Source organism: Macadamia integrifolia, unplaced genomic scaffold, assembly GCF_013358625.1.
Source record: "Macadamia integrifolia cultivar HAES 741 unplaced genomic scaffold, SCU_Mint_v3 scaffold559, whole genome shotgun sequence".
Taxonomy (NCBI): Eukaryota; Viridiplantae; Streptophyta; class Magnoliopsida; order Proteales; family Proteaceae; genus Macadamia; species Macadamia integrifolia.
This window is the reverse complement of record NW_024870484.1, coordinates 180,613-193,065: the sequence shown is the minus strand read 5'-3', so window position 1 is coordinate 193,065 and position 12,453 is coordinate 180,613. Positions and strand designations below refer to the sequence as shown.

General features: G+C 39.2%; 1 protein-coding gene and 1 pseudogene across 6 annotated transcripts in view; one reads left to right on the top strand and one right to left on the bottom strand.

Annotated features, from left to right (window-relative positions):
* Positions 1–8,257: 8,257 nt before the first annotated feature.
* On the bottom strand, positions 8,258–9,148 carry LOC122069228 (annotated as a pseudogene).
* An 821-nt stretch (positions 9,149–9,969) lies between these two features.
* LOC122069224 overlaps positions 9,970–12,453 on the top strand; it is a 69,558-nt gene continuing 67,074 nt past the window's right edge. The window contains exons 1-4 of one of the 6 annotated variants that reach the window (XM_042633192.1): positions 9,970–10,190; positions 10,524–10,535; positions 11,088–11,447; positions 12,165–12,323. In XM_042633192.1, coding sequence (XP_042489126.1) covers positions 11,118–11,447; positions 12,165–12,323 — 489 coding nt within the window. In that variant the 5' untranslated portion in view covers positions 9,970–10,190; positions 10,524–10,535; positions 11,088–11,117. The remainder of the gene's footprint in view (positions 10,191–10,523; positions 10,536–11,087; positions 11,448–12,164; positions 12,324–12,453) is intronic. The other 5 variants (XM_042633191.1, XM_042633190.1, XM_042633193.1 and 2 more) reach the window with 5 other exon arrangements.

Below are 12,453 nucleotides of genomic sequence, written 5' to 3'. Positions count from 1 at the left end.
TAGTTAAAAATGAAAATAGGGAGAAATAAGTCTCCAATAAATAGACAAAAACTCTTATCCCTCCTCCTCTATCAATCTATAACTCATTTTATCTATATCTGAAATCCTAGCTCTCATCTTTGAGGAACTATTCATTTCCATAATCGATTATTACCACTTAGGGGAGAGAGAGAGAGAGAGACAGAGATTGTTTAAGGAACTATTTCTTTCTGTTTCCCCTCACGTTTAGACTTTCTTTCTTCTCTAATGTTTTTAAATACCCAAATTACCCATTATTATTATTTCTTTTTAATATTGAGGCAATTTCTATCACTTTCCTACACCCTACATTCAATATCACTTCCTTATATTTACTCAAAGTCCCTTGTGAGTAAAGTTTCATCCTCCCTTCTCTCTTGGTATTTTAAAATTTTCATAATGTAGTTGTCATTCAAACACTCCCTTTGAAAAGATAGATAAGTAGTTGATAAGTCATTATCCATTTTAGAGGTTTTATCCCAAAATTACATCTGAAAAATACCCTCATGTTTTTCGCTAGAAAATTACTTGTATTAAAAAATGGGAGAAAATTTACAAGAAAAATATGGGAAAGAATGAAATAGTTACACGCACTAAGCAGTGCACAAAAGGGCTGAAGAGGACTAGACCAAATTCCCCACCTTCGGCTTTGCCATCAACAGGGAAATGGACCTAAAAAACCCCTAAAGCCAAAAAAATAACAATAAGACCTTAGACCAAACAGTAATGCGGACGTTTTAAAGTGTCTATTTACAAATCCATTTTAACCAATGTTGGCCAAGAAAAGATGGGATCAGAAATGTTATTTCTTGCGACTAACTTAGCAAGGAAATTTGCAATCGAAGTTTGCCTCCCTATAACAAATGGGTGATTTTCCATTCCATTGAATCTAAGAACGGAATTAACCCAAACCACCGCTGACGACAAATCCAAGGCACCACCCGCTTTGAGAGCAGTAAAACCAATGCAACCGATTCACACTCCACCCATAGGCATTACACACCCATAACTTTAGCCTATTCCAAGCCTTCCATCACTGCCAAAAATTCAGCCTCAAAATTGGCCTTTACTCCTATCATCACTTTGAAATTACCTTTAACCTCAAAGTTTCTATCGCGAAACGGGCCTTGCTTGGATTTCCTAGGGAGCAGTCATCAGTGTTCAATTTTATCCAATTCTTCCTTGGAGCACACTGGAAAACTTCAAGAACTTCTCGAGGTTGATGATTAGAGATTTGAAGCCCAGTCCTTCTAGTACACAGAAGATCTGAAATTGATAAGAATGACCCTAAAGTGCAATAAGACTGAAAGTTTATATCACTTCTAATCAGCGCAAACACTTGCTTGATAGATCGTTGGATCCCATCATGAATTCTAGAGTTCTTCTCCAGCCAAACAAAAAATGGGATTAAAATAAATCCAGACAGCCACACCCACTTGAAGGAATTTAATTTCGCATTTAACTTCCACCAAGACAACAATCGCTCCACATCATTAAAAACAGGCCACTCCTCCCAAAATAGTAGTAGAACTTTCTCCAAACATTAGTAGAAAAATGACATTGGAAAAAAATATGATGAAGAGACTCCTCAGCAACACCACATAAAACACACTTGGAAGCAAGAGAGATACCTTTCTTTTTAACCTTATCTTCAGTTAGAAATTTAACTTTCATCAATCTTCACCCAAAAATAGCTTGGCAAGGCTAAATCTTCATCCTCCAAACTATCAAATGCCAACCAATAGAAGGAGATGGCCGACAAATCACCTCCCAAGCTGACTTGATTAAAAAAATTCCCAAAGAAGACAGACATTAATGGCAAACATCATCATTAGTCGGAACAATTGAATTTTTTGCTAAAGCAAAACACTCCAAAAGGAAGACAAATTCAGCCCTCGGGAAGATCCATCTACCATTATCAATAAAATCAGCGACCCTTGAGGAAAAATTGAAAAAAGAATTTTCATCCATTCCCGACGAAATCACAAGAGAGGAGTCCCCAGCCATTTATCGAACCAAAAATTAGTCTTTTTCCCATTTCCCACTATCCACAGAATATTATCAGAGACATTATTTCAAACTTTTTTCAAACCCGGCCAAATGGATGACTTTTTATAACTACCCTTCAAAAAACCATTTTTATTCAAGAACCAATCACTAAAAATTTTGCCATAACAGTATGATCATTCCTGATCTACCACACCAGATTGGAAAGGCAGGTAACATTTACATCTCTTAATCTTCAAATCCCCAAACCACCCTCCTGTTTAGGTTTGCATACATCCTCCCATTTAACCACAATTTTCCTTTGCACCTCCATATCCTTTGACCAAATGAAGTTGCAAACTGATCGCTCCACCATTTTTACAACTGATTCAGGCCACCAATAAACTGCAAAGCTATGAACAATGATACTTGAAATCACATATTTCACCAACTCTACATGACCCGCCATGGATAAAAGCTTGCCTTTCCACCCTGCCAACCTATCCTTGATTTTATCAACGAAAGGGAGCATATGAGATTTAGTAACCCAAGCCTTAAAAATTTCTACCCCTAAGTATTTTGTCTGAAAAGAAACAGCTTGGATGTCCAATCAATCATTGATGAATTGCTTCCTGTGAGGGCCACCTTCCCAAAGAAAAACTTGATTTTTTCCAAATTAATTTCTAACCCGAGAAATCTTGATACTTGGAAAGGAAACTATTCATATATCTCACATAACGAGTTGATGCATTCATAAATATGAAAATATCATCAGCAAATAAAAGATGCGATGGGGTAGTAATACCTCTTGGACCTGAGAGAGCTTTTAATTTTCCATCAGCCACAAGGCTCTTTAACCCTCTACAAAGCACCTCTTCAGCCACAATAAAAAGAAGAGGAGAAATTGGGTCCCCTTGCCTCAGACCACGACTAGCCTCAAAGTAGCCCATCGGACATTCATTAACTAAAACTGACATTCTAGAAGAAATAAGGTACTGATGAATCCACTGCACCCACTTGGTTGAGAAACTAAATTTACTAAGAGTCGCAAAAAGGAATTCCCAAGAGAGAGAGTCATAGGCTTTCTGAACGTCCAACTTGATCCCCATACTGCCTCCCCTCACCGCAGAGAACATCAAATTAATCAGCTCTGAGGCTAAATTAATATTAGCATAAATGATCGTCCCTTTCTGAAAAGCCCTCTGCTCTTCTGACACCAACCTTGGGAGAAAAATAGAAAGCCTTGAGGCTAGGACCTTGGATGAAACTTTACAAAAGAAATTGGCCAAACAAATAGGTTTAAATTTATCTAGCAAGGAACCCCTGTAAGTTTAGAAATCAAAGTAATTAAACAATTATTCACTCCCTTAAGGATACAACTCTCAAGAAAAAACTCTTGATAGCTCTACAAAAATCCCATTAAACAATGTCCCAACACCTTCTAAAAAAGCTTCCTAGAAAGCCATCAGGACCAGGAGAAATATCAGGGTCAAACTCCCAAACCGCACGCTTGATTTCCTCCATAGCTGGAATTGCTTTTAGAATGGCATTATCCCTATCATCCAACTCACTAGGAATATAGTCCAGTAGATCATTATGATCATAAACAGGAGAGGCACCATGAAACTCCTCATAGTACTCAACAATATAAGCCGAAACTTCCTGAGGATCAGAAATCCAAGAACCATCCCCTCTCTTGATGGAGCTTATTTGATTTCTAGCACGTATCATTTTGACTGAAAGATAGAAAAATGTAGAATTCCTATCCCCATTCTTCATCCATCTAATTTTTGCTTTCTCCAACCAAAGCTTCTCCTGCAATTGGGAAGCCTTTAAAAGAGCCATTTTAGCATCAATTTCCTTATTAAAAAAAATCACATGACATACCCAAAGCCTCAATTTGAGATTGAACCATACTCAAATTATTAGAAGCTTTAGCCACCTCTTCATTCAAATTCGGGAAGACTTCCTAAGCTCAAGAAAGCAACTAAGGCTTTAACAACTTAAGCTTTTGAGATAAAATAAATATCGGGCAGCCCCCAACCTCCATACTCAAGGCCTTCTCCACCATAAAAATAAACCTTTCGTCCTCCATCCAAAAAGAGTGAAAATGAAAAGGAATATTACAAGGCTTTGGAACCAAGTCCGAAAGCACCAACATGGGGGGAATGATCAAAAGCAATGCATAATAAATTCCACTGCATAATATTATGAAACAAATCAAGCCACTTCTCATTGCAAAAACAACGATCCAAAACAACTCCACATGACCTCGTCGTCTATTAGTCCATGTGAACTTCTTCCCCTGAGTGGGGGCAACGATAAGCATACATCCATCCAAAAAAGCTTGACAATCGGTTGTCGACCCTAAATTATATCTCCCAGGACCATGCTTCTCATGAGAAGCTAAAGTAGCATTAAAATCCCCCATTACTGACCAAGGACATGATGTCATAGGCAGCGAACACAACTCTGCCCACAGCTCCCCGCGAACAGCTCTAAAGCTACTAGCATGCATAAAAGATACTCCCACCTTATGCCCTGCCCAATCCACCATAACATCAATTTGTTGCTTAGTGGAAGCAACCACCATAGGCCTGTTGATACCCCTCTTCCCCATAATCCATAAGTTCAGCACCTTAGCCTGCCGCTCATTATGGATAAACTCTGTGTCATACCGAAGCTTATTGAAAAATAAGGACAGGAAGCTGCTAACCTGAACCTTTGGTTCCGCCAAACACACTATATCTGTAGAAGACTCCCTTAAAAAAGTTCGCAAGGCCTTTCTACCAGAGACCTTCTTACAACCTCGCACATTTCAATAAAAGTTGCGCATAATCACTTTTTTGAAGCACCCCTATCGTCAAACTTATTTTTCTAACCACCCTGCTTCTTCCGGTGACTTAAAATACCAATCGCACCATTCTTCTCCCTCACTTGCATAGCCTTGTCCATTGCTATAACCTCTGAGAAAGAGAGTGCGACTTTGCCCCCTGAAATCTCTGTATCAGGGATGCTATCTACCACAACATCAATATGACTTGTGGTTTGAACAGCTCCACCACCTCGAAGACCCCCTCTCACACCCCTACCCAGTCCCTTCAACACCACTTGCATGCGAGGAGGCTGAGAGGAAGGCCTCACCAGCATCGACCCTCTCATGCACACCACCCTGATCTAGTCGACCCATCTCAGACACACGTAAGACAACCTCATCTTCCACTAGGTCGGGTTGGCCAGAGTCTGTATCTGATTCAGATTGAGTTCTATCCGACCTATAAAATATCTCATCATCAGATACCACCTCATCCATACCTGTATTTCCCTTATTAGCGCACACCTTATTATGAAAGTCTAATAAGACATGAATATCTCCCCCCTCAACCCTTCCTTCTATAGGAGTCACACTTAAAGAAGGAGCCAAATGAGGGGCGTCTTGAATGGAAACTTCCAAATAAGGACTCCTCTCTCCAACCGAGTTAATTCCAGCAGAGTTAGCTCCATCTTCAAAGTACAATGCCCCAAGAATACCAGCCGCAGCAGCCTTGGCACTTTGCTTCTCATCATCAGATTTCTTCAGCCCTACAAGACGCCACATTGTGACCAAATCTCCTACTATAGCCAAAACGTTTGAAACCATCTTCGTATATGATTTTTTGTTGAAACCCAAAGACCTTAGAGGTACCAGGTTCCAATTGCTCAACCCGAACTTCATCAATCCTTGAAGATGATTTAGAGATATCCACCTCAATTAGAACCCTTGCATAATAACCCATCAACCCCTGACGAGTATGAAGGTCTAAATCCACTGGATTCCTAGCCGCTTTAGCTATTGAGAGCAAAACATCCTCATGCCAGTATTCTACGGGGAGATTTGGGAAGCAAATCTAGACAAGCTTGGTAAGGGATTGCTTCTCGTGGATGTTGAAATCTAGTTTCCATTGCTGAAACAGAATCCACTGCTCACCAATCCTCAACGGACTTTGCCTCCAAACCACTACCTTGTCGCCTTCACAATGAAACTGGAAGATAACACAACCCTTTTCCCAAGGGGTGCATTATCACTTCCTCGCTTAAATTCCACTTTTCTTTTGCTTCTTGCCAAAGATCATCTAAAGAAATCAGACGAAAATTGACACTCCCTATCAAAGCAAAGTGAAAAATCTTCCTCTTCTCCCTGCTTGAATTGGCTTTGGAAGAGCAACAATCTCAGGACAGACCCAATTCCCAACTCCTCTTGCATAAGAATGCTTAGGAGCAGCCAAGTTTGCCATCTCCTGCTCCACCCCTTGACCTTGAAATTCTGGTCCATGATCGGTCACCTCCCTATCTCCGTCGTCCTCCTCAGTCTCATCACGAGCATTCTGTCCTCCCAGAACACCAGAGCCGCTAGCCTCTGAAACCCCCACCATTCTCCAGTCAATAAATTCTTTAGGGCTCTGAAACATGATTAAAAAAAAAAAAAAAAACCCTCATATGTGATATGTTATCTTCTCTTTATTCCCATATCTGTTTGTTCTAGGTTTCTGTCTTGCTGTTAATGGTTTTATATGGACATGGATGCAAAGTGCAAGCTGATAATAAAAGAGTTTTTTTTTTTTAACTTCATGAGACCTGAGCATAGTTAGTTTGGGAATGACTATAATATGGGAGTGGATACGACAACTAAATGGACGATACGATAATCATACTTTTTAAAAATCCGGCTCAATAAAATGCATACAACAATGATACAGTACGTGTTTAATACGATTGCCAATAAAAATCCGGAAGCAAGCATACGAGTTTATTATGGTATTAATAATGAACTAAAACTGACTGTTTGCAACTAAATTCTAATCTCCCATGCTTCCATGAACACTTAAATCTAATCTAACTTTTTCAATTTGGAATCATTTTCCCATTCTTTTGGATTTCTACATCTGGATAATTTTCAATAGTCATTTTAGATTAATAGGAATTGAAAGGAGATCATCTCTGCAATTCTACTATTAGAAATACGGAATAGGCAAATTGCTTTGACCTTCTTATATTTATGTACAAAGTCTACCCTATTTAAAAATGAAAAATAGGGAAAAATACGTCTCCAATAAATAGATAAAAACTCTCAACTCTCCTTCTCTCTCTAAACAAATCAATCTATAACTCATTTTATCTATATCCAATCCCCGTCCCTCATCTTTGAGGAACCATCCCTTTCCATAATCGATTATTACCACTTAGGAGAAAGAGATTGTTGGGGTATGATGTCTTGTATTCCTTCGAAATTTAATCCAGGGAATATTGGTGCAGGTCCCCCAAATAATGGCGGTCCTGCTTACTAGAATAAACCTACATTTTTATTTGGGACTCATTCACTAAGGGCAATTTTGCCTTAGCCGCCATTGCAATTGCCCTCCCAAACTCAACATTGCAATCACCATCTTACAACCCCATATTACACATGTATAATACGGTTGACTATAAAATACACATATTTAATGATTTTTTGGATCAAATTGTGATTTTTTGAATGAAAAAGTTCGGAGACACATATTACACATGTATAATACGTGTATTTACTAACTATGGATCTGAGACATCAATATATTTAGTAAATTCACATTTAATATGCAGCTTTTTTTTTTTAAGATAAAAAAATAACAATTATATGTTTATGTTCAAACACTCTAAAAAATACATTCACTTTTATACTAAATAGATCTTTTTTTTTTTTTCTAATCAAAATGGTCTTAGGTTTCACTATGCTTATTAAATTATAATGCTTCAATATTTATCATTTGACAATACACAAGTTAGATAGAGATGAATATAAAGTACAAAATGGCATCTTTGTAATTCTAGCTACTATTTACTTCATTATTCTCATATGGACTTATTCATGTAGTGCCATGTGCTAAATAGTGAAGCGTATTAGGCTACACTGGATTCAAATCCTCTATAGTGAGCAGTGAGTGGCAATGAAGATCTAATGGTTGGGAGGCCCTCGGCATGCACCCCGCACCCCAGCCATTGGATCCTCACTGTCGCTCAATGCCTTAACAAAAAGATTTTGGAAAAATTACATGATTACCCATTATTGGGTTTACTTTTACAGAAATACCCACATTGGGTTTGACTCAACAGATTTATCCAAGAAACTATGTGTATTACAAAAATGACCAAAACAGAAACAGTCGTACGTACGCCTACGAGTTGGATATGTACATCTTCCAATCATTAAAAAAATCCCTGATTTTCATTCTATGCTTTTCTACAATTGGCTCTTTAACATCCGATGTTCAGCTTGAATCCTAGCACTAACCCGATCAAGTCTCCGAACCTCCGTCATTGATGAATCCTTCCACCATTCGATACCCAATCTCCTTCCCCTTCTCCTCATTATCCGTCATTGCAACTATTTTAGGCCCTGTGCCACTAATTGTACACCTGAATGCTCTCGCATCGATTGCAACCTTCTTCACATCTCCCATCCCAGGAATCAGAGGTGCTCGCTTCAGCTCCTCAATGTTATCCGACGACAATGCCGACCCCAATACTTTTAAATCCCTCTGCAACGCAGACGCCATAAGCACCCCTGCTTGGCTACAATTCCATATATGATGTGACATCTCAATCTCTGTTGGCAACACATCCCTCATCTTCTTCGTCTGAGCTTCAAATTCAGGAGTGACGAGAAAAAAAGACAGCTCCTTATCGATTAGAAAATCAGATAAAATCAAGCAGCTTGTAGCACCAGATCAGTACAAACCCACCCATGATCACCCATGCTATGTTATCGACATGGTAATCTAAGACCTTAGCCTCCAATTCCAGCCCTGTGACAACGAGGTCTGAGTTGGACAAATTTTGACCAAAAATCTCATTCACAGCCAGAACTGTAGTGGCGGCACTCGCATGCACTAGATCCGAGACCACTCCCTAAAGGGAATCCTTTCTCAAGAGAGAGCAATATACCAATAGATTGTATCCCGAGCATTTTCATGGCAGAGATCACCCCAATTATGGCGCAATTTAAGAGAGGATCTTTGTTGAGCCTTGATGAACTATCTCGGACGCCATTAATGGAAGAGATTGAGATCTCACCAAGACGAACGTCTAAATAGACTCGCAGAGAGGCGAAATCGCCTACTCGGTATTCCATAGTCCGAAGACTTCCTATGCGCTCAATGATGTGAAGCAACATACAATGGAAATCAGAAATTTTTTTACCAATGGGAAGATGATGCATGCCCAACTCGTAGACATACTAGTGAAGTTGTACGACTGTCACTGTTTTGGTCATTTTTGTAATACATAAAGTCTTTTTGGATAAATCTGTTGAGTCCAACCCAAAGTGGGTATTTCTGTAAACCCAATAGTGGGTAATCACGTAATTTTCTCAAAGATTTTTATACTACTTCACAACAACAACAAAGCCTTATCCCAACTTAATGGGGTTCACTACATAGACCCAAGCAAGAATAAGGAAAATGAAAAGTAGAAGCGAAATGAAACAAATGGCAAAAACAATGACGAAGTAGAACACAACTAGACAGAGTTAGTGATGGATAATAGATCCGGATCCGGATCCAGATCCTAGCCCTCCAATCCGCTATATTCGAGGCCTACTTGGGACAAGACCTATTATGTGTATGTCATGTTATCCTTATCAAAATTAAGAAAGGAAAAAGAAAAAAAAATTGAAATCCTAGGCCTGAGACTCTTGAGTTGTATCTGCTTCGTGCCACTAAGTTAGGGTTTTAAAATAGGAACCGGTGATAGAATCCGATTTACATTGGCTCAGAATCGGTCCGATCGGCCCTAAGAACCTAGGAATCCGCCATTTGATCTGAAAAACCCACCGACTCCGAAGGATATTGGCCGAAATATCCCGATTTGGAACTGCAAAATTTAGAATCGTTCGAATCAGACGATTTCAGATCCGATTCACCGACTTTTGAAACCCTGCGGGCCAAGGTTCCCAACTCAACTGTATCCGTTTACCAAGGTCTCGTCGTCCCTTCCCTGTGAACCAAGCCCCCAACCCAACTGTAATACACTGCTTCAGAGTTCCGACCAGAGTTCAAATATTGAGCCACAATTGTCGCCGTCCCCCGTTCCCCCCCCCTGCCTTCCATCAGGGGCGGCGACTGTTTCACTTTCGATTTCCTCACGGCTGACGGCTCCCACCCCCGCCGGACCTGGTAAGTCCCTGAGCTTCTCTCTCACTCTCTCTCTCCAAATTCTTCCTTCATCGTCTGCCCTCTCCCCACTCTGGCTCTAAGACCCACTTCTCCTTAAACAAATCTGCAGCAAGTCAGCAACAACATTCTGTAATTACCCAGAGCTCCTTCCTGTTCTCTTCCATTCGTCTCACATTCTATCCCCATTCTCTCTATCTCTTTGTAATTTTTTTTCGGGTTAATATCGTTTTTAATATATTTCTGAGTATTTCTCTAGCTTTTATTTTCATTTTCTGTTGGATTCTTGGATAATTGAGAATCCTTCCCGTGTTGATTTTGGATTCCATCTTCAAGAGTTCAGACTTGGTAAGACGTAATCCATACCTTTTTTCTTAAATGCTATTTACCTTTTTTTTTTTTTTTTTTTTTTTTTTTTTTAAATTTTTACAATGTTGCTTGATCTTCAAGATGGATTTCCACGGGTATTATCTGAATCCATTGGGTGTTTTCTTTTGACTTCAGTTGTGAAGATATTTTATATCCCACCTTGAATTTAGGTGGAGTTTTGGATCACAGAGAAGTTCAATTTTGTTCCTTTTTTATTTTTTTGCATATTTTTTAGAATTTGATGATAGGTAGTCGTGACTTGTCTAGAAAACAAGAATAGAAAACATAACATTTTTATTCATGAATATATTGATGATTTTTTTTGTCCCAAATTTTTATGAATGGAAATGTTAAATGCCCAAATGTTTCTCATCCCAAATTTAGACAGTTCCCCCCTTTTTTTGACCTTTGTACTTTCATTTTTCAAACCAAATAATACCCAAATGTGTTGCAGTACTGAATTTTTTGCCTTTCCTGAACTTAGACTTTTTTTGCTTTAAGAAAATGTAACAGTAATAATGTTCCTTTCAGAAAGGTGGTGAAGTGAGAAACTAGTCTGTGATGAACTGCTTGTTGAACGTGTCTTCCGCGGCGCTGTTTTCCAGGAATCGACCTTTCATTGTGAAGACTTCTTTGTATGGCTATTGTTGTTCATCATGGATAAGATCGATACAACATGCTCGTGTTAAAGCCATTAATGTAGGTTTCATGTCTATGAGATTCCCTGTTCAATGTTACTCCACTTCACATGGTGGGCGTGCATCTTGCTCCCCAAAGTTGGACTTTGCATCATCCATGGAGGAGAAGGACACTTTCTATATCGTCCGCAAAGGGGACCTTGTTGGAGTTTACAAGAGTTTAAGTGATTGCCAGGCTCAAGTTGGATCTTCTGTAATTTCTTTGCTACCCCTCTGAACTGCTCTCATTTGTTGATCTAGTTTTCTGTTACTATACATTTTTAATGTTTCATTGTGTTCTATGCACCGAGTTCATGTTTTCCTGTCCAATTGGGTACATTGCCCCTCCCAGACTCTGCAGTAGCAGGGGTCTCGTGCACTGAGTGGTTTATTTATTTATTTTTTTATAAAAGGGCCAAGAGCACAGTCTGTTGCTTGGAAGGCTTGTGCTTTATACGTGCGTTAACTGAGGGGAAATGAATGACAAAAATTGATGTGGCCATTTTTACCATAAGATCCTGTATGACAATTCAGTTTTAGAATTTTTCAAAATTTTAAAGTGCCACACCTCAGTAAATAGAAACTAGTGGCACCCGAGTGTTCTAACATTAATCATAGGAAAATGTAGTCACCTAGGCCATGTTCGGTTAAGCCATTACTTCATAGATTTTGATGGGATTCTAGAATCCTGGTTGGTAAATACTTATTGGGGCCACACGAAGCATTCCACTGGATTCTTGTATTTTATGCCTTTGATGGGTGCTGGAAACCCTAGGACCTCAGCTCCTAAATTCTGGAGTCTTGATTGATTCATAAAGCTGGTCGAGATTCAAGAAGATTCTAAAAGCTGCAACTTAGCAAAAATGTGCTTTCTTATGCAAAATTTCAGTTTACAATGGACTAACCGGTACATATTGTTCTTGTTTGGAAGGTATGTGATCCTCCTGCTAGTGTTTTCAAAGGCTGTTCCTTTCCTAGGGAGGCTGAGGAGTATCTTGTCTCGCGGGGGCTGAAGAATGCTGCTTATTCAATTAGTGCTTCGGATGTGAAAGAGGACCTTTTTGGCAAACTCATTCCTTGTCCTTTCCAGGTGAGATGATCGAGTGACCTCTTGTTTTACATCAGTTGTGTTTGGTTGGTATATTGTATGCTTAAATCTTAATGACTATTTTGAATTTCTATAAATTGCTGCTGAAATTTTCTAAAATGTTTTGGTCTCT